Here is a 23,487-nt window from a genome sequence, read left to right as displayed (position 1 = left end):
CAAACCTCATCAACAAATATTTATTGTTTAGTAGCATGTTTTTATTTCAAAGTCAACAAAATCGTCCAATTAGAATAATGATTTTCCATTCTTGCAAAAAAATAAAAATGGAATTAGCTCTCCATTTGCATTATAAAATTAAAATCTTTTGGATAGCAGCCACAATGGTCTAGGTTCTGAAATAGGCAATCACATTATATGGCAATCAAATTCCCATATACTGACATTAAAGTCAAGTTTAGCTGTTTGATCTTCCATAGGCAATATTTCCTTAAAACCCCACACTGCTTAACAACACAGTTTTGTGGGAACTAAGTTAATTTGTCCTCTTATCCAGGAACCCTCAGAATGAGCCCTGCCTATATACCCTTATTTTTTTTGGTGATTTCTGGTCCAGTTTATTTAATCTGTTTGTAATACATATATTTATTAAATTTTATCTGTGTAAAGCAACATTAAGTTTCATTGATGTCAATCAGTTGAGGATGTCTGCATGTATATTAAACAACAGCTTTTGAGCTAAAGGAAATAAGTATATAAGACCTATATACAATTGTTGTATACCCTTTAATAAGATAGATCCTTTGTAGAGGTGCTTAATGTATATTTTATTTGATCCTAGCACAATAAAAATAATCACGTTTAATGTGATAATGATGACAGCTGCCTTCATGCACGATCAGATTTTTACATTGTTCTCTTTCCGAGGATATAGTGCTATATTAGTACTGCATTTAAAAAAAAAAAAAACATTTCTCAAAACATAAAATACACTAAAAATCTCAAAATGAGCAATCAATTCAAACCATAAATATCTGTTTCGTCAGTTTGACATTTTTGACAACAGAAAACAGAGCATTGTTCACTCTCTTTCTATTCTAACCACATGACGTTATTTAAAGTAACAGTAATCACATTTCTATATATAATTTAGGGATTTAGCCACTTTGAAATATGGCTCGAAGAGTTGAGGCAACGCATCTTAAGAGATCATTCAGCAGACCGCCCTTCAAAAAAGGTACTTTGCACGCTGTTTTAAACTTGCACATTACCTCGTTTTTATTATTATTATTATTATTATTTTAGTATGCCAGTCTCTACATCTCTGGAAAAAATAAACAAGCATATTTTGGTGCTGAAAGTGATTTTTTTTCTTCATCTTATTATTCAAATAAGAGACAGGCCCACATTAGGAAATGCAACAATAAAGCTTACTTTTTCTCTATGAGAAATACCACTTAGGAAGTTCAATAAATTCAAGTAAATCAGATCAATTGTGCAATATAGCCCCTGTGAAGTGAAAAGACATGTTTGACATAGCCCAAAATGGTTTAAAACACATAAAAGCTTAAAGTCCGGCAGGCACCCAAGTGAGGAAATTAAAGTCTTATCACTGCAGTTGTCTTTACATTATATGTGCTGTTGAAACAATTTAAGCATATAAACTACAATAAATAACTGAAATTTGACAATACCTTAAATAGAAGCTATTGTAGCTGGTACATTTTCCCTTTTGAACTATAGTATTGGGCAGTGCTGCCCACACCTGAGACTTATACCCTCCCTCGACTCCTCCTCTTGTACTGTCCGACTGTCATGACTCTGAGATCTGTTAGTACCAGATCCTGACCCCTCCTGTGGATGAACTTTTCCATCAGGCAGTTTGAACTCAACAGACGCAAATGAAGACATACTTCCATTTTTCTTTGCCCACATTTTAGAAGTCTCACCCATCGGAGATACCTTTAGTTCCTTGTTCCTCCTTCCACCGCTGCCACTGTTAACACTTTGGGCATCAAAGAGAGGATCGGAGTCACTGCAATGTGACATATTGAAGTATGTACACTTCGGTGTAGGGGGTTTAGCCATGTCCTCCAGCTCTGAAGAGGATATTACCGCCAGAGGCGAGGCTTGGTTCTCACAACACGGGTAGGGTAAATCCTCACTCCTGTTGTCCTGAGCTGTGTCAGCTGATGTGGTGTCTCCATTTCCATACATTCCCATGGACACAGGAGGAGAGTTTCGGATGAGGTGGTTTTCTTTGAGAAGCCACCTGCCTTTATCAATAAGCACTCCGTCTCCAGAGTCCACGTTATCTCTTAAAGCCATGCGCTGCACTGACTCAGAGTCTCCATCAAGTGAACTTTTATCACTAGGCGATCTACTGTGGCAAAGTGGTTCTTGTATTGCACTTTTAGCATCCTGAAAAGAAGCAAGACTACTGCTTTTTAAACTTGGATTGGGAGTATGTTTTGTCATCATCCATGTAGACGATTTCGTCAAGCCGTTCTCTTTTACATGGTTTTTTGTACATGGCTTCTCTGTGCTTTGTTTTATGATTTCTCGAAAGATACGTAACCTCTCCTCCTCCTCCTCTTCTCCACTCTCGGTAAAAAGCTCATGCGACTGGTACCCGCCATTGTCAGATGTGTCAGGCCTGTAATCAGACAGATCTGATGTATTAGGGCTTGGGAGACGTTTTTGACCATACTGATCATTTGTCTTTTGGCAAGCCATGAAAATTTCCCTCATTTTGCATTTGTCTGGCTCCAATCTGAGGTTGCCATTTGAATCACATGTGAGAGTCAGGGTAGAGGACAACAAAGCTGAATTGATTAAGTCTAACAGCTCTTGTGAGATCTCAGTTGGATGTGGAAGATAATGATATCCATGTTCCATACCCAAACTCTCTGCCTTCTCAAACTGGTGCTCATTTTTACTCATACTGCTGCATGACTCCCTTTCCACTGAATCTTCAGTATCAGTACATGCAATAGAGTGTCGAACACCATTCACATTATTATTATGAGAATCAAGCAAACCACCACAATCGTCCTCTTCTACATCACACTCTTCAGTGGAACTGTCCTTTTTATCTGTGTGACTACCTTCCTCTAAAGTCTGAACTTTGTAGGGTTCGGAATCACTTGTGTATGACTTTTTTTCTGTCACATCCTCATCCACAGCCTCAGGATCTGTGATCGTTTCAGCATCTGGATCTGCATTTTCACAAACTTCAGAGCTCTCATGGTCCACATCATTAATGTCATGTTCTTCTTCAATTTGTTGTGTTTTCTCATATTCAGCTTCAGGGGTCATACTATTCTCATCATTACTGCCACGTTGAGGGCTAATGTTACTGCAGTGTGGATCAGGATCCTCACCTTCTGAGACATCTGGAGTAGCATCTTCTTGTTGATCCGCATCTGGAGATATCACCTGATCATCTTCTTGACTGGGTGATTCTAATGTTTGCTCTCTACATTCACCCTCTGTATCATGGTGAGGTGATGACATCTCGGAGGGCTCTGAGTGAAGGGACTCGCGTTCTGATAAGATGGACTTGGTTTCTTGCTCCTGTCCTCCATCACCGATTGTTTCCTCAAAATCAGAATGATCAGTTTGCTCTCTGACACAGTCCTCAGCTGTACTGTACTGATTGTCCTCATTAGGCTCAGCTAATTCTCTGTCTGGAAATTGCACACACTCAGTTTCTGATGCTGAACAAGAGCGTTTGGCGTCTGTGTCATCAGGTTCTGAAGCATCTGATTTTTCACTAGGTTCCCTGATGTTCTGTATAATGTCCTCCTCAACATCAGTGTCTTCTATATTCTCTGGAGTTACATTGTCTTCTCTTTCAGACATATTGTCTTGGCCTTCAGAAACTTCTTCTCCAACTACATCTATCATCTTTTGTTCTGATGTTGGAGAACAATTTTCTTCAGCATCTTTGCTTTCAGATTCTGAGTCTTCATAGATTATCCTTTCTTGCATGTTCTCTGCATATATCTGGTTGTTATCAGAAGTTTCTAAAACCTCTGCTTTACTTGAATCACTACCATTACCCTCGGGTGATTGATTGGGTACTGCTATGCCAGAATCTTCATTACCAAGGTCCTTTTCTATAGTTTCCGAGTCAGGGGAATGAGGTCGAATTGCATGCAATTCCTGAGATTCAGGTGTTTTGGGATCATTGGTTACATCATCATTGGTTGTGTCATTATCTTGGCCATCATTCTCATTTTTCTCTTCCATGTCAGCAGCTTTCTCTAAACTACCACTCAAGGAGCCATCACTATTTTCCTTTTCTTTACCTGAGTTTTCGCTGGTGTTATCAGCATCTTTGATTAAGTCTGTCTGATTAAAATACTTTAGTTCTCCTTCAACAAGAGAGGAAATCTCTCTGTGAAGATCTTCAGGCATGTTCAGTTCATCCAGTAACTGTTCTATACTAAAATTGTTCTGTTTGTCCTGATCCTCCGTTTCTCCTAAGTCCACTTCTACGGCAAACTCCTGCTCTGATAGTTTTGGTGAGAGTGGCGGACTTTCTCCAAAGAGATTTTGCTCTTGGAAATCTCTCCAGCTTTGTTTTAATTTGGACGAAGTTGAACTCTGAAGACTGGTCAAGCTGGCCTTTAGCTCATCTTCATCTTTAATATTAGATATTTTTTCCAAGGACTGCATTACTTGCAGGGCTTCTGGGCAGACGTTGGAGTTGCTGGCTTGTGATTCTTCTTTGTAGAGGACTGGAAGACCATCTCTCAGAGTCATCAGTGACAAGAAGGACACAAAAGCTCTGGATGGAGAACCAAAGGCAGAGGCCACCTGAGATGAGAAGTCCGGGACACTACTGGACTTTTCCTTTTCCACAGGTGTTAAGCGGGTCTGACTCAATGCCCGCTTGATGGACTGAACAGACAAACACAACTGTTGCAAAACTGGTTTCATGCCTGACCTAACACTGACCTCTGTACTTTGTGATGTCCCAGAAGGGTCTGGGAGAACCAAGTTCTCAGATGACTTGTGCATTCTTACAAGATCCTCCTGTTCAGAATGTACCCTCAAAATTGGCATCGATTTACAAAAGCCTATCGGCCTTTGTGGCTCGGTTGGATCTCCCTCACACCTTATTTGTACAGGTGGGCGAGACATTGGCCTCTTGTCAGCATTATGTTCTAGAACAGGTCCTTCATCCTCTACATTATCCTTTTCAGGGTCACTTTTAATCTCAGAACCATCAGTGGGCATAGAGGAGTCACTCCCTATACGAAATACCGCCCTTGGTACAATCTCTGGATGGTCCGTCTCATCATCATAGGGCACAGATTCTGGTTCAATTTTTTTCAGCCAGTTTTCAACATATTGATGTACACTGGAGGAAGAGGACTGTAGCACAGGCAATGACACACTTTCACTCAACTCCTGTTTTTGTGTAGACGATTTTGATCTGACGCCATTCATTGACCTTTGTTTCGGTAGCCTCTTTGGAGCTGGATGGGCTGGCAATCGAATGTCTAAACTGTTCTTCTTTAGTTTAGGCCCTTGAGAGTCACTGTCATTTTTGTTTACTTTGTGGGAGATGTCTTTGATGGCTTTATCTTTTAGCTTAAGATCTTTATCTGACCATCTTTGATTACCAATATCAAGATTCAAGTTTTTACTGTTTGGAGAACTTTCAAATGTTTTCATCTTCTTATTTTTGTCTCTTACGGCTTTGTGTTCACGTTTGTCACTTTCCGCTGAGCTAGTCTTTTTCTCTGATCCTGTGTGGCTCCGTGTGTCTGACGTCATTTGCAGGTCTTTTGAAGAGCCTGGAGCACTGCCCTTTATTTTTTTTCCAAGCCCAGATGATTCAGAAGAAGTACTTTTCTTTGATTTTTTGGACTTTGGGGTATTATTTTTATTACCAACAATACTTTTATCATCGGAGTCGTGTTCCATTGCGACTGCTGGATGCATAATTTTCTTTTCATTTTTTTCAGAAGTGCACTCAACCAAGGTTTGTTTTTCATCATCAGTGAGGACAGATGGATTTTTGTTTATCTTTTTTGGAGGTGTTGAACAGGCAGACGACAATGACAGCATATTAGTTTTTCCACCTTCCTGGGAGGTAGAGCTTGTGGACTGTCTAGTGAGATCCACATCACAATCATTACTTGATGAAGGGGGTCCTGTGTCTGTTGAGCTTGGCTTACTTTGAGGCAAAGCTTTTGTGTGGTATCCAGGCTTGTTGTCCACATCCACCAGTGTATTTGCATAGTAATTGTCACACGCACCCTGTGTTTCATATATGTGCACCACAGTCTCTGTTATTCCCATTGTCCCATTGTTTTGTAGCTGGAGAACCTCTGCCATGCCTGAGGATCTGAAGGAGGAGTGAGACTTCTTCTGCTTAACTTCTCCTGATTCACTCTTCCCAGGTTTTGACAAGGTTCTTGTGCTGCTGCTACTGCTGCGACTGACCACACAGTAACCTTCCGTCAGCTCTCCCTGTGCAGTTCGCTCCATGAACGAGTATGCACCCACTGTACTCTCCTGAACTTCAGTCTCTGAAACAGTTTTGATGTTTTCGACTGAGGCCTCTTTTCTTTGTTGTCTGGGGCCTGGAGTGGGCAGCCTTCTAAAGATGGGCTTAGGTTTATCAGAAGATGCATCACTGCCATAATTTTCTCTTTCTTCCTTGATGAATCCTACAGATTTGTTAGCGAGTGTATTGATTTCTTTTGAATCTAGGCTGTGAGGTCCATTTGAGTCTTTGCCTGAGTCATTGGTTACATCTAATGATTTTGTACTTGATTCTGGCTTAGAATTGCACACTGCCCTCTGCTGGCTATTAACGGAGGTGCGACTCAGTGTAGTTGTCCAGTGGATCATTTCCTCTTGTTTTATAGTAAGATGCACCTTCATCTCCACTGTCATGCTGCCATCCTCATTGACCCGGAATGATTTTTCAATGTCGTCTTCAGTAGGCATGATGGGGTAATTCCTCTCCTCCATACCCTCCATATAGTCACAGGTCTCCATCTCATCTGATCCCACTGGCTGACTACCTTCGGTCTGCATTGATTCATTCTCTGTCCTATTGTGCTCTGTCAGATTTCCATTTAGTGACTTATTGATCTGCTCTACAAGGAACCTCTCAGAAGATAAAGAGAAATTCCTTGATCTTGAAAAAGTCCCAGCTGGAATCTTTTTTTCTTCTTATGGACGAATGGAATTAGAAGATTTGGGGGGGAAGAGAAAAAACATCACTAAAGAGAAGTGCAAAATAAATCAATATTTAAAAAATAATTTAGGCTTACGTAGTAGTGTCTCTGTTTGTGTTGGACCCAAGGATTCAGATATCCTTGACTGGATTTTTCTGGGAGCTTGGAAATTGTAGTTTTCTATTCTGAAGGGTTCGTTACCAGCTGCCACAACAATCCCAGAGCACAAAATGAGGGCAGGAAGTCCTTCAATCTATAAATAAATAAGAATTCAATCTATAAATAAATAAGAAACTTAATGTGTGTCCAGTAAATAACATTAGTTTATAAAAAAAAAAAAGTTCAAACATTAGGTCATAAATTTGACAGCAAAACAAAACTATCTAAAAGATATTTCAAGACCGATATTGTAAAAGAGTTGTTTTACAGTGCTAAAATCTTTTGTATGAAACAAAAACATAACATTTTAAAAGCCATTTTAACCATTCAGGGTGTTACATCCAAACTACCATAGTGATTACCTTCACTATAATTTTTAGTAACTAACTAATCAAATTCTAACATCCCCAAAAACTTCATTATTTGTTTTATTCAGACTCTTACTCTTAATGTTGAAAGATGACCATGTTTAATTCTAATTTCAGTACCATTCTTCTGTGATAATTTTAGCCAGAAAAAAAGACATTTTTATATTATTTACTTACTCGTATGCCATCTTCTGTGTACAGCTTCACAACTGGGAACTGCATCACTTGAGAAAGATAATCCAAAAGAGCTTCAAAATTTGGTGCTGTTCTCCTATGAACTACAATTACTCGCTTCATGCTCGGATCCCTGTTTTTATACACCGTTAGTCTTTTTGGTGTCCGCACCACCACAGTGTTTTCTGCCATTTTTACTGTCCTTGTGGTCACTTCATTTTTCTTTGCCAGCTGCCGGACCAGAGCTCTGCGTGCTCGGCGTCCCGCACTGACGGGTCTGGTAGTGTTCCAAGGGACCTGTCTCTTGTGGACCTCGTCCAAGTTAAAAGGCTTGACTTTCTTCTGATCTGAGCACAGATAGGAACCCCCATCCTGCACATCATCGAGAGTACAGACAGCATGTGTTCCCCTTGGTGTTGTGATGGTCCTTACCCCAAATGGTAGAGGCACTTTCTTGGAGAGGGCATCTAGAAGAGCATCAAAGGTTTTAAAAGTGCGGCTGTTGATGACCATCCGGTGCCCCGTGAACTGAGGGTCCCCACTTTTGTAGAAACACACCCTTTTAGTGGTAGTGGGGTCTGGGTGGGGGGGCAAGGGCCTGGAGACCAATGTTTGCATGCTCCCAGAGGACACATCAGGATGAGGTGCATCATTAAGGGGCGTTGTGCTCATATTAAAAGAAACTGTAAAATAAATCAAAGAGCCAACAGTTATTCAACAAAACATTTTTTTTTTCTGTTTAATATGACTTTTTTAACATCACAAGGTTTTTCTTTTTTATTTTTTTTCTGCATAATAACAATAATTCCTGCAGTAATATTGTTCCCATTAGGTCCCATTAGCTTCTACCGTACTGAAAAAGCTTCCGCACTGACTTTGTTTCCCACATAAAGCAAGTGTTTTTGTAAATGAGTGTACTCTGGGGGTCTTTCAGCAGATGATAACAAAACAAACCCTTTAAATTATGCGATATGCTGTTTTTAATAAAGTCTTATACTAGGCAATTCTTACAACTACAAATACATTAGAAGAATCAGTCTGTAGTTCATTAGCGGCAACAACAACTACATTCTTCTTTCAGGTATTGTTTTGGTTTTTTCATTACAGTCATTAACAAAATGGCTTCTTGCAGTCAACAATGAAATGGCCTCTCTAAAGGACTAAAAGAATTTGCTCAGGAAGTTTCGCTTTCCATGGCCAGGTATAAGAATGGAAGTCAAACGCAATAAACAAATGCTAATGCCAATATCTATTGAACTCAACCTAAACTAAGCAGAGATAAAACAAATGACGTACATTTTATACACATTAAAACAACCTGAACAATGTTTGTTGATCTGAAAAAGGACTCTGAAAAAATACCGAAACAGGTCACTAGTCCTAAAATGTACAGTATGCTATCTGAAAACATTATTTTATACAGATTGCCTTGCAGTGTGGCACAGACACCCTCATTCAATTGACAAATGATGCTCCACAATCATTTTTCAATGCAGTAAACCATTGCATAACAGCCACAAGACATATTCTGGAAAACCATGATTCAAAAACACAAATATATAAAGCTCAAAACATAGAAATCTCCTTCTAATCTCCTGCAAATGCCTATTACATAAAACAATCCATACAATGTCTCTTAAAACAAACACCAAATTGAATAATATGATAATTATATACTTTCTATAGCATGTAAATTTACCAATATAAACAAAAAAATATCTGGAATATGCTACTAGTTTTGATGCTACTATTTTTTAAACACATTTAAAGCTACTCATCTTACCTTATTTCACATATTCAGGAGGGTTGAGTTGGTGAGTTGGTTGTCCAACTACTGAAGAGATTATGAACAACGCTCAAGGCTATTTTGGGACGGCAGGCATCAGTGTCGATTTGTGTAATCTTTAGTCATGGTTAAACAACATTTTAGAGAAAGAGAGTACCAAGAACACTTTCATTTTAAGCCTCCATATATTAAAAGAAATCTAAAAAGAATATTTTTAAAACTGGTTATTTGTATAATCTGTATTTTCAGTAACATAATTCAACTGTATATTTAGCCTACGAGGTGTCGAACAATAAAGTATTGATAACCATATGCAAGTGTTACGATATCACACAAAACATTCTAATTCAGTTATGCAACATCCTCCATGTAAACCTTTTGGTTGATCTACACTGTTTATATAATAGCTGGTTCTTTGTCTCATCTGGGTGTATAATCAGCAAATCGAATTGCAATTGTAATGTTTTTTAGAGGTTTTCACTTAAACATAACGAGACCTGAAGTATTTTTCTGCTGTGTGTGATATCCAGCAGATGGCTGAAGGTGTTTCTAATTTCTTGCAGAGATATAAGAAGATTTAAGGGCTCTGTTAATAGGGATTAGAGTGGGGTGAAGGTTTTATGCTATAGCTGACTATAAGGGAAAGGGAATTCTCAGCTGGTAAAGCATGTGTCTCTCAGTGGGAGCATAACTGTGACTACGGAAGCGCAGCAGGAATATTGTGATTGCGATTGCTATACAGCAAGGCAACACCAGTTCTTAGTGCATTACATCTGGGATTATGTTAATCTTGGATCATGTTAATCAATCAGCACCAGATATGGATACGAACTGCGTATAATAAGCGTGAACTTCTTTATTCATTCTTTAATTTGTATTAATTTATTTTATAATGAGACACTGATGTTTGTTCAGTGATACTCAGCTGTTTCTAGTAATCTCAACAAGGCTCCCTGTCATGTCTCAGATAGTTTTATAGGATTTCCTTATCAGCATGGGGTGGAGATTAGCCTTGCTGTGTTTCTAGGGAAAATTCAAGCAGTTTGATTTGAGCAGAACGGTTTCACTCACTGATCAAGCTCTATAACTGGTTGAGTTGCAGAGCAGTATAAAGTACATTCTTGCTGTCATTACCAAAAGTGCCATAATAATTTTTGAATGTGTTGCTCATGTAGGAAACAAATTCACTGGATGTGGAATCACGTTGTCTTGATCTCTAAGGATTAGAGGCTTAGGACACATGCAGGGCACGGAATAAGACAAACATGGGATTTTTATTTAGTAACAAGAAAGCACTGTCAAAGAGTGACAAAACATTTAAATTACATCAGTAATATGAAGAGCAAAGTACACAGTAGATTTGATTTATCAGTGAGATTTGAAACCTTGGAATATAGAAACTGTAAGTTTAAAAGGACAACTTTAGTATTAATTTGGTTATCTTCTTTCTCCCTTCTCTATGTTATCGAGCAATGATGGTGCAATGGCAAACCTTCCAACAAAGTCTCGATTTTTAAGTGAAAATATTTCACCATGTTGAGCTTGAGATCATCATGGCGACAATTTGTAGGCCAATCCAAAAGGCTAATTTGCAAAACTAATTGCCCGCATATTCAGCTACCCCAATAAAGAGCACAACCCTGCACAAAATAAGTTTAAAAAGTTTCTTATATGCATGCTAAAACTTTCAACAGTATTCCCTGCCTTATATTCAAGCAAACTACTGTGATAGACATTAGACTAACACAAACAACACATGTTCTGTAGATTCCACAATTTCTGCCTCTCATTTTCCCTATGGATACTTACTGGACATTCACTAATATATATATATTTTTATTATTATTTTTATTTTTTTGTGGTTAGTGTAGTGTGTCAGTCACCTCATTACTAACAACAGAAATATACCACTACATTAACATCCTTTAAAATGCGCAACAAATAATTCATTTACAGTGCTATATCCCCACTAACTGATTTTGAAGACAATATATTCAAGGGAGAAGAAGCTAAGCACATTACCACCTCATTCGACATCAAACCCTGTTGTTGTCACTTTGTCCGCGGTTGTAGTTTGTAATTGTAAAACGAGCACGAGCGCACTCTAGTGTTGCACATAGAAGTTGCTGGGATCTCACCACAGTGCTTTCAGCACAAACCCCTCCATACCATACGATTCAAACGGTTTTACAAGCAATGTGTATACCATTTTAGTCTCTTCTGTGTGTAACTTTCATGTGGTTCTTCTAAAGATATGCTGGAAGCAATTCATTAATGTGATGAACGTTCTTATTTTTTCGATTAATGTTGCCTGGGCTTTACGTCGATGGACGCTTCTAGTCAATGGGTTGATTAGTGATGTCTGGCCTTTTCATAGAAACGCCTTCCTGCCAGAGCTTCTGCGCTCGCCGCCGGTGGAGTGGTTGTGTTCGTGTGTGGTTCTACGTTTTTTTTTTTAAATATATATATAGTTCGTTTAAATTCAATATTTGTCACTAATCATCAATAATGGGTAAGAAAGAAGAGGAAGATATCATCCGGATCGCAAAGAAGATGGATAAAATGGCACAGAAGAAGAACGGGGTGAGGTGTTTTGTCATGAATGAATTCCCTGTCTTGTACTAGACGAGGCTACATTGATGCATAGCAAGCTAACAGCTACATATGGAGAAGAACTAATTTCATATTCTGCAGCGAAACTGGCGAGCTGTTTTGTGAATAGATTTAGTGGTTAATGCTCAGGTGTGTGCAATATATAGAGGTTTAGTTTACTGGTTAAGAAACTCAACGCTTAGCGGGAAAATTAGCAACATTAGCCACTGTTAGCGCGGATAAATACACTGGGGCAGTCAGCGGGAGGCAGTAATGCAACTGATTTCATCTCGAAAACAAACTAGATAAAGATATATATATAAGCATATTGAACACAAGGTTTTACAAAGATCGTGGCAGTGAAGTGAGTAATAGTGTGGATAATTTGCAAAAGTTAGGCTGCAAAGTGACTACTGTTGACGTCTCCGTAAGAATGCGCATGTACTATTGAAGCTACCATACATTTTAATGTGTATATTAAAGTATCATAATGCAATGCATTTTAGTAAGTCGTATTTTTTTATTAGGCTGGTGCACTGGATTTACTAAAGGAACTAAAGAGTATACCCATGACCCTGGAGCTTCTGCAGGTATGTTCACCCTGTTTACTGCACACCATTCTCGCTTCAGCACTGAAGTAGATGTAACGAGAAATTCCCTCTGCTTTTCTTATAAACAGTCCACGAGGATTGGGATGTCGGTCAATGCCATCCGCAAGCAGAGCACAGACGATGAAGTAACCTCACTGGCCAAGTCCTTGATCAAGTCCTGGAAGAAGTTGCTGGGTAAATAACACTGGCATTTTAATGTAAATGTATGTGCAAGAACAACTATTCTAATGGTAATATTAGGGGATGTATGAAGTTACGCTGAGGTTCCTAGCAAGTGTATTTCATCACATTAATTATGACTATTACACTATATACCATTATACAAAAATACTTGACTTAAAGGTGTGCTATTTCTTTAAAATAAATGACACTTGGTTTGATATTCTGTTATATAATGTAATAACACGCACACATTAAGTGTGGCTTATGTGTCCAAATACATTTGGGGGGTTGTGTGTATAATATAATGTATAAAACTGTGTATGCATACATTATGTATAATTCAAACTTCTCATTTAGTTATTTAACAATAATATAAGTTACTATAGGTTTTTGTTGTTGTAATACCACTAATTGCCTGTATGTGGTAGCAACTGCAGGTTTTCCTTTTCTACAGTGTCCCAGATTTTGAGGTTCTGAATATGATTTCTGAACATTTGTAGCATTATACTTACGAAATGACTAAAGAGTGGTTTTGACATCCAGATGAACCTGCTGCGGACAAGAACTCTGAGGAGAAAAAGAAGGAACGCACAACACCAGTGGTCTCGCCATCTCAAGCCAGCCCAGAGCCCAGAGAGGAGAGGTACCGACTACAAGATTGTGTTAATGCTCATGAGATTATTATAAAACTAAATAATCATATCGCTTTTGATCTTTGGCCCTTAAATAAGACTTTATAGATCTAACTCTGGCTTGCTTTGTATTCTTTTTTTCCTCTCTCTTTATTTCTTCTCTCAGCTCAAGCAGTAATTCTAGCAGTAAGAGCGAGTCTGCCGATGTTACGCCCAACACATTGATAGCCACTTTCCCACGAGCACCAGGCACATCTGACTCAGTCCGTATCAAGTGCAGGGAGATGCTGTCAAGTGCTTTGCAAACAGGAGGCAAGTCATAGCAGGCAATTCTTCCACACACACATTTTTCTCTTTACTAAGTAAACATACAGTGTCTTGCCAAGAGTATTTAGACTTGTTACTAATTTTGTAATTTTTCTGAATTATAAATTGTACAATCAGACTTTAATAAATGGTGCAAAATACATGGAATACTTTGATTAACAGTTATTCAATAGTTGTTAGTGATGATAATTGGTGTATTAAATATTAAATTATTAATTTAGTAATTAGTTTAGTTTGTGAGTGATTTTTAGAATAAAACATTAAGCATGAAAATTTAAAGCAACTGTATTTCAGTTCAATCATGGATCTATATACTTTTGCTATATATATATATATATATATATATATATATATATATATATATATATGTATATACACACAAACACACACACTGTGTAAAGTTAATTGAAATACATTTATCATTTTTATATTTTTAAATGTTTGAAGTGTTTTGTCTCATTTTTGTTTCAGATGATCACATTGCGATTGGTGCTGATTGTGATGAACTTGGAGCTCAGATTGAAGAATATATCCTTTTCGTATTCATCCTAACAGTTGTTATTGTTATGAAATGTGTGTAAAGTCTGATTATTCATACATATATATATATATATATATATATATATATATATATATAAAATTGGGGCTGCCCTCGACTAAAGATTTTTCTGGTCGATTTAAGCGATCAGTCAACTAATGGCACGTTTATTAATAAATCATATAAATCATGATAAAGAGCCTTAAATGCCTACATAGCCTAATCAGCGTTCAAGCACATGCATAAAGCACAACGTTTTGTAGACTCTTCACAGATTCAAAAGGTGTATTACTCTTATGTATGACCAAAAATGACTGAGTATCAGCGCCTCCATGTTAGCTGTCATGCCGTAAGCGCGCTACTTTTCAGCTTTCACACTTTTGAAAAATTTGTTCGGCTAGCCCTCTTTTTGTTGACTATTAGGGGGCAGCTCTAAAAATGATATTACATTTGACATGTATTTCCTTGACCAACTTGCACGTATCTTTTCGGAGTTCAAAAATACTGATATGAAATATAAGAATCGTGTACGAAGCCGAATCTCCAATCTTAAGGATGCAAAGAACCCCAACCTGAGAAGGAACGTGCTGTGTGGCAATGTGAGCCCAGACCGCATAGCAAAAATGACAGCAGAGGTGAGTAAACAGTGACACGGTAGCCTATTCACTTTGCCGTTTTATAAACGTTATAGGAACATGTTCTCTCAGAGGTGACAGTGTGGAAATCTAAATCCAACAGGAAATGGCAAGCGATGAGCTGAAGGAGATGCGTAAGAATCTGACCAAAGAGGCCATCAGGGATCACCAGGTGGCCACTTCTGGGGGCACCCAGACTGACCTGTTCACTTGCGGGAAGTGCAAAAAGAAGAAGTGTACATACACCCAGGTAACCATAGACAGTGTTTTATGAATATCTGAGTAGTTGATTTTTATATATACATTTTATAAACACAAATCTTTCTTTAGGTTCAAACTCGAAGTGCTGATGAACCGATGACAACATTCGTCTTCTGCAATGAATGTGGAAATAGGTGGAAGGTATGTGTTTGTTTTGCTGTTTTCTACTGTTGTGCCCATTGATTAAGGGTGGGGGGGAAATCAATTCGCATATGAATGACGATTCTGTCTTCTACCGATTCGCATCGATTCACAAATTTAAAAAAATGATTTTCTAAGGTGTTACTCTTCTTTAACTTCTTGGTACTACTTTAAGTTATTGACACATTAGTTAATAATCACAATAAGCCACGAAAAAGGACTTAATGCATTGCTTGTGCTGACGGACACACAGCCGATTCAGTCAATTAATGTGTTTATTGGACCATGCAAGTGCAACCAGCTGTGAAAGATAACTAAATTCGGGATTGCATGCATCTGTGCTCACGCTGCGGCTGTGTCCATCAGCACAAGCACCGCACTGAGTCCTTCTTCACAGCTTATTGTGATTTAATAACATTCTAACATGTCAGTAACTCATCAAACTGCACATCGTGTGGAATATTCATGTAATCGCAGTCTATGTGCTATGCGAAAGTTAGCAGAAAATTGGATGTGTAACAATATATTAGATCCGTGCATTCATTCTTAAAGGGACAGCAGCCTCATAAACTGTTGTTGTCTGTTTCATTAATGTTAATAAAAAAAAATCACTCACTGCTTTTGACTGAATCATTTTTGTGTCTTTAATATGAATCAATTTATATTTAATTCATACAGTGAAGACTATAGTGTTATTTTTACATTTGATTATTCAATTTCTGTAGTATTTCTTACTACATGTTAAATAAACCTAGGCTACTGTACCTGAAAAACTGAAAAAGTTTATTTAATTTGTATATATTTTTTTTCTATTGTTTTGTCCTATTGTTTGTAATTTGCTTCTTTGTTCCTATTTTTAATATCAAAAATAAAATGAAATTGCCTGCCTTGCTTTATTACAGAAGACTGTCAGTCATGTGTGTAATGATTGCAGTCAGCTTAAATTACATTTGTTTTATAATATTGCGTTGACTAAAATGGGAAGAAAAAAAAACTTCAAGTTTCACATTTAGTTCAGTTAGATTTTTTTTCTTCAAGACCTACTAAACTGTCTACCGCAGTCAAATATAAAAAAATGACACAAAATTAGAACCAAATCTATGCATATATCGAATCAAAATTTGATTCTAAAAAATTTTAATGAATCATGCGGTACCAAATGATTCCCACCCCTAGCACTGATAACTTTATATTACCTACAAACATGATGCATTTAATTAACGGTGTCTCTATTAAATCTATTTCCACAGTTCTGCTGAAGTTGGGGGTTGTTCTCTTTGTTTGGAGATGTAGCTAAATTCCAGGACCACGTTTCTGTATCATTGACGACAATTCAATGGCGCACCTGATGTACAAAGGCCACAATAGATCCCATCATCTGTTTGCTTCATTATAATGGTCCACAAACTCATGTCCTGTGTTTTAACTTGACGTATAGCTAGGCCATAGGCCTTTGGACTATGATCAATGTTGTCGGATTTCTGTTTTCTTTTACCATCACTTTTTATATACGTAGATAAACATTTGACATTGACAAAATTCATATTTAGATAGTTTTGCTTTGCCCTAATGAAAACTAGTCAAAACTATTTAATTTTCCTTGACAAACCTACCCATTTTTAAATAAAATGCTTTTAGCTTATGTTTGCTTTTGGTAACGGCTCAAGATTTTTTTTTACCTTGTTCATTTGGAAGATACTTTGAGTCTCTTTGTCACTCTTATAAATATTTATATGCATGATCTTCAAATTTTTACTGTGTACATGGCTTTTACTTTCAGGAGTAAAATGTTTTAAGGATTGATGGCGAGTGTGATTTATACATCATTTTAACAAGATAGCACATTAGAGATGATTGGTTTACTTGTCAATTCTTATTTTATTGCTCCTCATAAAATCATTTACAAGCAAATGGATAGTCTTTTGGCTCATTTCCACCGAGCGGTACGGTTCATTTCAGTACAGTACAGTATGTTTTGGGATGGTAGACCCTGATCCGGCTTGCATTTCCACCGCCAACACTACCTTTACTTGATAGGCGTGGTGTGTACCGGAAAGTAGCGATCGACGTCATTCTTGCGTGAAGAAGAAAGTGACCGTAAACAACAATGGAGGACATACAGCAGCTTTGTTTGAGCAAAGGCTGCAAGGCAAAATAGCCGAAAAATACACATTGTGTTGCAGTGGTATTGTGTTGTCATTCCCCGTGTAGCACGCGCAAGTGATGATTCTCTGTCAACCAATCAACGTTCTGCAGTGAGTGTAGCTCCACCCTTTTTGTACCGGTGTTTTGCCGAATTCCGACCCCCGCCAAATTACCCCCCTAGTATTGGTAGGTTTAGGATTAGGTGTGGGGGAGGGATTAGGATTAGGGGTGGTGTTAGGATTAGGCAATCGGGTAGCGACTTCAATGAGGGGGGTAATAATTTTGCAGGGAGTTGAAATTTGGCACAACACTGGTACTATTGTGCTAGGTACCCAACGGAAGGGTCCCAAATAAGTGGTACGGTTTGGAATTAGGGTACCATTCACAACTTCTGACAATGGAAACGGCAAAAATTGCATACCGTACTGAACCGTACCGCTTGGTGGAAACGAGCCATTAGATCAAGGTCACTTTATAGGTTCTTATCAGGTGTTATTATTTTGAGGTTTTGCAGTTACATTTAGGCCTGGTTTCACTAACAGGGCTTAGATTAAGCCAGGATTAGGCCTTGGTTCAATTAGGATATTTAAGCAGTGACATATTTTAAGATATATTAGTGCAGGTTGCTTTGAATTAAAGGGATAGTTCACCCAAAAATGGAAATTCTGTCATCATTTACTCACCCTCAGGTTGTTCCAAATCTGTATAAATTTCTTTGTTCTGCTGAACACAAAGGAAGATATTTTGAAGAAAGTTTGTAACCAGGCCGCTTTGGGGCACCACTGACTTCCATAGTAGAAAAAAAAAAATACTATGGAAGTCAGTGGTGCCCCAAAACTGTTCAGTTTCCCACATTCTTCAAAATATCTTCCTTTGTGTTCAACAGAACAAAGAAATGTATACAGGTTTGGAACAACCTGAGGGTGAGTAAATGATGACTATCCCTTTAAGACAGTTCAAACATGCATTTTAGTCTGGGACTAGCTTAAGCCTCGTCTGTGAAACCAGGGATATATGTAAAGACTGTTAAGTTTCCTTTTAAGATTTAATGATGACAGAATTTTTTAATTTTAAACAGTCAAATTAAAAACTCTTTAATGCTAAAGAACTTTAGGCCTCTTTTGGATATTTTTAGATTTTTATGTGTGATACGGGATCTTGATTCATTTTTTTTACCCATCCATAAAATCTCAAATTGATTTTTAATTGGTTACACTTCATTTTAAGGTAGCCGTGTAATTTAAGGTAAGTGTAATTATACATTTATGTACTGAGTAGTAATAATAAACTACATGTACTTACTATAGGGTTAGGGTTAAGATTAAGTTTAGTTGCATGTAATTATGCATAATTTATTGTTATTACTAGAGTAACTACATGTAATGTGTAACAAGGACACTGTAAAATAAAGTGTTAACATTTAATTTTTTTAAACAGATTAGTTATTTGGTAGAGGTCATGTTTGCTCTTTTTTGTGAGGTCAGTTTCTCAAAAAAAAAAAAAAAAACTAGGCAGATCAAAATCTTCACGTTACGTGCAATAAACAGCATTCGCCATTAACAAATTGATGATGATGAGATAATGTTGTAAAGAAAAAAGCATAACTGATCAGTCATGGCAATGTTACTTTTGACGTCAGCAATCAATACAAAGTGGATAGTACTTGCCATTTCCAGGCAGATGACATGTCGCTCAGTTTTGTGAATTTCTATCGCTCTATTCTCAAATGATTTTGCCGTAATACCCACTGCCGCCTTGATGTCCTAACAAGCCCCTTGCATTAGCAATGTCTCATCTGAATAACAAACAACCCTTTGGTGGTTGTTCTTGACGTCCTTTTGTGCATATGGAAAGCAGGAGGTGATGGTTTATCTCGTCCTAAGACCACTGCATCTTTGCTCATCATTTACAGTAGTTTAAGATGTTAAGGAGAGAAGCTCACTCATTCTTTAATGGGAAAAGATGTTTACATTATGAATGCTCTTTATGGATACACAAACTTTGTTCTTAGAAATGGCTAAATGGGGAGGACACTTGCTTCTAGGTTCTTTTGTGAGGTTCCCAGGTGCATCCTCTCCAGAGCAGAAAGAGTGAGTGGGCAGCACTGTTACACTCCACTGTAAATAGAGACCAAACAGAAACCCCTGGGGCTATGCTGAACATTTTGATTCATTATTTACATGGTAAATGGCAAATAAAGGCCATCTTTCTGTATAATTTTTAATGGATATATTGTATAAATATTTCATTATTATTTACAAATAGTTTTGCCTTAGACAAATAAGGATGCTGAATTTTTATATAATTTTATTTTTGGAATTTTCTGGCTGAGTGAGAAAGAGGCGAAAGAGCCTAAGAAAAGAAACCGGATGAATTCGAACCTGAGTTCCCATGATCCCCACAAGTTCATACACGACTTATACATCAGTTCACTATAACGCAGCTTTGACAACAATCGCGCATGTTAAAATTATTGTGCTTTATTGTATCTTAAAGATTCCAAATGCCCACAAATCATTATTTTTCTCAATTCAATAAAACAGAAAAAAACTAATCTGATTACTGTAAACATTCACATATTATTAATCAAAAAAAGTATTATAATCTTTATGTAAACTGATTGGAAAATAACACTTTTTTGTATACTTTACAGAACAACAACAAAAAAGAGAGAAAGAAAAAAAGATTTATAGGCAGTATAACTCCAAACCATTGGCTTAGATTGTGTTTGAGGTTGATCTATGTGGTGAATCCATCAGCTCAAATTGCACATATCAATTGCACATTTCATATTAAGTTAGTCAAAGACAAGTAGAAGCACCACCATGAAATACATGTTGGTAAAAGTATGTCTGGACTCAGATCAACAATCTTAATGAATTGTCCCTGACTAACCGACAAACAGACCTACTTCCTTAAAGTGTTTGTTCGCCCAAACTTGAAATTTCTGTCATTAATTACTCACCCTCATGTCATTCCAAACCCGTAAGACCTTCGTTTATCTTCGGAACACAAATTAGGATATTTTTGACGAAATCCGAGAGATTTTTTTTTTTTATCCCCCATAGAAAGCAGCGTAATTACCGTCATTCAAGGTCAAGAAAAGTAGTAAAGACATCGTTAAAATAGTCAACGTGACTACAGTGGTTCAACCTTAATGACAGAAATTTCATTTTTGGGTGAACTAACCCTTTAAATGTGCGACTTCAGGACTTGACAAAACCAATGGTGTTTTTCACTCCAAAACTAGAGGCAAATTAAGTGCAATAGTTCAATTCAGAAGTCACCGTGCAGGACAAGTCATCTCATGAATTGATCAAAGGCCCAGAGTCTACGTACTGTATGTGGCAAGAGTTTAAATCAACTATTGCCAAAAAAGAGATGCCACAAAATTGAATGTCAAGGCACTTCCCCGAGTGAGGATCTTGTCTTTGAGCGACACGAAAGTCAGGCAACAAAGTAATTCACAGAACTAAAAAATATAGTAAGAACTTGGCAGCTCCAATTCTAGTCAGTTGTATTGGAGAGAAATCTAATCTCACACAGTTTTACTGGACTCGGCTACTTTGGTGTCTTCTACTTATGAGGGTCCTAGCAATAAAACCTGCACCTTTCCATTCAGAGCTCATTTTTAGATCTGAAACACATTTGATACTGAATCTCTTCTATTAGAGGTCATTCGTAAAAATATTACTACCTCTACATACTGTAAACAAATGAGGCTTTCGGTCTTCATAGTGTCTTTGGGTTGAGTACATGCAAGGAATAGTTGCCATGTCCAACCATCTCTTAGCTCTCATTTTGGATGCAGCATGGGAATAAATTAATGCAATGATACGGAAAAAAAAACACTTATAGATTAATGATATTTCTGTAAATAAATTCTTGATATGTTCTAGCAGTACAAAAAGCGTAGCAATGTCTGAGATATGCAATTTTATTTTTTCAATACTGATTTTTTTTAATCCATTATATTATCTATGACATTTTTACATTTTACTTTTTTAAATCTAATTCCCCCTTTTTTAAATTCTATATTTCCCCCTTAAGCCCTGTATATACTTCGTTTCTTTATGTTTACGCTAGTGTACGCGCACAGTCGAATGCACAGCCTTGGAAAGTATACTTCCTTTGACTCGTACGCATACCAGAGATCGTGTTATTATAGGGAGATAAGAGGGTCTGTATCTCTTACCATTGGAGAAAGCGTAACGGCTAACTTAATCACGTGTGGCACCTCTCAGCCTATCGTGTCGCCGTTCAAACTACCGCCAGTTAGCATTAGCCGCTTTTTTTGGCTAAAGGTTGCAGTTGCCTTCCAGTGGCTTTGCGCATACGCAGGCGTTCGACGCATGCGCAGTTTTGAGCAATCTCTCGCCACGAGTTACAACCCATGTAAACATCTTTGTATTCTCAAATGAGGGTACTTTCTAACCTCTTTGCAGAATCTCTCGTCTATGTAGGCCTCCATTGTCGCTGTAGCTTTCATGCGTTCCGGTCTGTTTATGCAGTTTTTCTTTGACTACCTTGTGAATCGACGCCCCCAGGGCACGGTTGCCACCTTGTGGATAAACTTATTACTGCAAAAAAAAATTAAATACGCATGTGCGACCTGCGCGTACAAGTACGTGCTGTTACATAAATCCAGTGGTGCACGTAGTCTTCTGATGACGAAATTCGCGTCACGCGCACTGTACGCTAACCCTTGCATACGCGTAATAAGTGAACTATACTCTGGGGTTTATAATAATTATCACTTGATTTATGAATTATTTCTGATAATTGTGATTTCTCATTGGAGATGCCAAGTCATTTTAAAAGGGAGTAGTTATAAAAGTAGCTGGAACAATACTGTGAACAACAGGGAGTCCTGCGAGTAGAGCTAAAGTGTTGCCTTGACTTGAGCTTTGATTCTCATACGCATTTTCATAAACGGGCAATACTTCTTACCCATAATTCCCTTTTCTTTAAATATTGTAACACGAGAAAAAAGGTTGAAGAAATGTAATACAAATTCATAAATATATCTACTGTATATACTGTCTATAGCCCACAATTGGTATCACATCTTCCTTCAAACATAGATACAAAAAAGAATTAGAAACAATAAAAAAAACTTCAACACAAATAAAATAGATTTTCTTAAAAACATCGAAACGCACTGGTAATCCTTTGGAGCATCTTTTGCTATGCTGATCTGTAGCAGTACTTGTGGTGTTGAGCCCTCAGGAAATTTGAGACTTTTTTTTTTTAATCCAGTGACCTGGAGACCTGAGCGTCTTTTTTCAGGTACAGATCGCTATAGCAGTAAAATCCCTGGGAGGACCCACGCTGAGGTCCTTTAAAACATATTCTACACAAGGAAAGGTAACAAATAAAAGATAGGGAGGGGGCATTCGACCGGGATCACAGAGATCTAAGATTCCACCGACTGCTCAGAGACTGTCTTAAGCAGGTTTTTGTAGACTGGGGAGTTCATGAACCGCGGATACGAGTCTCTTTGCATTAGTGTGTAGATCTGGAGCTGGGCATCGTCGAACGTGTGGGATGTTGGCTCCAGCATATTCCTGTTTATAACCTCCCGAACTCTAGAGTCGAGGCTCACCTGAAAAAAAGCACAAAAAAATAAGAATTTAAATCATTCTGATTATACAGGAAATGTAATTAGGTTCTTCCTACATGTGTTGACGCGTTCACTCACCTCTTTGGGTGAGAGAATAGAAATGTAGTCTTCATATATTATCCGCGCCTTCTCTTCGATGGAGCTTTTATTGGTTTCCTTACTGAATTCCTCGCAGGCTAACCAGAAGAGCATGTTTTCCTCACTGAACTCGGTGCGCAGAAACTGCCGGAAGGCACTTCTTCCAGAGGGGCATTGCATCAGTTTGTCGAAGGATTGCCCCCACAAGAGTATCTCCTCCGCAGTCGGTTTTGGACTGCCAAAAAAACAGAGGGGTCTTAGTCAGTCTT

General features: G+C 37.8%; 3 protein-coding genes across 6 annotated transcripts in view; 1 reads left to right on the top strand and 2 right to left on the bottom strand.

Moving 5' to 3' along the window:
- The window catches only part of rgs20 (regulator of G protein signaling 20), a 192,292-nt gene that overhangs the window by 158,777 nt on the left and 10,028 nt on the right, over positions 1 to 23,487 (bottom strand). For 3 of the 4 annotated variants that reach the window (XM_051883312.1, XM_051883291.1, XM_051883303.1), the window contains exons 4-5: positions 23,219 to 23,453; positions 19,808 to 23,122 (exon numbers count right to left, since the gene is read on the bottom strand). In XM_051883312.1, coding sequence (XP_051739272.1) covers positions 22,934 to 23,122; positions 23,219 to 23,453 — 424 coding nt within the window. In that variant the 3' untranslated portion in view covers positions 19,808 to 22,933. Of the gene's footprint in view, positions 1 to 19,807; positions 23,123 to 23,218; positions 23,454 to 23,487 lie in introns of those variants that run through there. The other variant, XR_007928099.1, reaches the window with a different exon arrangement.
- Positions 7 to 8,781, bottom strand: LOC127506669 (oxygen-regulated protein 1). The gene is made up of 3 exons (XM_051883354.1): positions 7,691 to 8,781; positions 7,083 to 7,239; positions 7 to 6,980 (listed from the first exon to the last, which is right to left on the bottom strand). Exons 1-3 carry the CDS (start codon positions 8,357 to 8,359, stop codon positions 1,519 to 1,521), a joined length of 6,288 nt encoding a protein of 2,095 aa, XP_051739314.1. The 5' UTR covers positions 8,360 to 8,781; the 3' UTR covers positions 7 to 1,518.
- On the top strand, positions 11,836 to 17,175 carry tcea1 (transcription elongation factor A (SII), 1). The gene is made up of 10 exons (XM_051883217.1): positions 11,836 to 12,056; positions 12,593 to 12,655; positions 12,745 to 12,850; positions 13,382 to 13,481; positions 13,637 to 13,782; positions 14,269 to 14,325; positions 14,816 to 14,970; positions 15,074 to 15,220; positions 15,301 to 15,372; positions 16,623 to 17,175. The coding sequence occupies exons 1-10, from the start codon at positions 11,982 to 11,984 to the stop codon at positions 16,629 to 16,631; spliced, it is 930 nt and encodes a 309-aa protein (XP_051739177.1). The 5' UTR covers positions 11,836 to 11,981; the 3' UTR covers positions 16,632 to 17,175.

Source organism: Ctenopharyngodon idella, chromosome 2 (genome assembly GCF_019924925.1).
Source record: "Ctenopharyngodon idella isolate HZGC_01 chromosome 2, HZGC01, whole genome shotgun sequence".
NCBI lineage: Eukaryota > Metazoa > Chordata > Actinopteri > Cypriniformes > Xenocyprididae > Ctenopharyngodon > Ctenopharyngodon idella.
The sequence above is the reverse complement of the archived record's forward strand: the minus strand, read 5'-3'. Positions and strand labels throughout refer to the sequence as shown.

Excerpts from the sequence above, each read along its gene's own strand:
- LOC127506669 (XM_051883354.1), bottom strand. The coding sequence starts at position 8,359 with ATGAGCACAACGCCCCTTAATGATGCACCTCATCCTGATGTGTCCTCT. Across the intron at positions 7,240-7,690 it reads ACACAGAAGATGGCATACGA|ATTGAAGGACTTCCTGCCCT; the intron begins GTAAGTAAATAA and ends ATTTATTTATAG. Across the intron at positions 6,981-7,082 it reads ACAAACAGAGACACTACTAC|AAGAAAAAAAGATTCCAGCT; the intron begins GTAAGCCTAAAT and ends TTCGTCCATAAG.
- tcea1 (XM_051883217.1), top strand. The coding sequence starts at position 11,982 with ATGGGTAAGAAAGAAGAGGAAGATATCATCCGGATCGCAAAGAAGATG. Across the intron at positions 12,656-12,744 it reads TGACCCTGGAGCTTCTGCAG|TCCACGAGGATTGGGATGTC; the intron begins GTATGTTCACCC and ends TCTTATAAACAG. Across the intron at positions 13,783-14,268 it reads AAGTGCTTTGCAAACAGGAG|ATGATCACATTGCGATTGGT; the intron begins GCAAGTCATAGC and ends TTTTTGTTTCAG.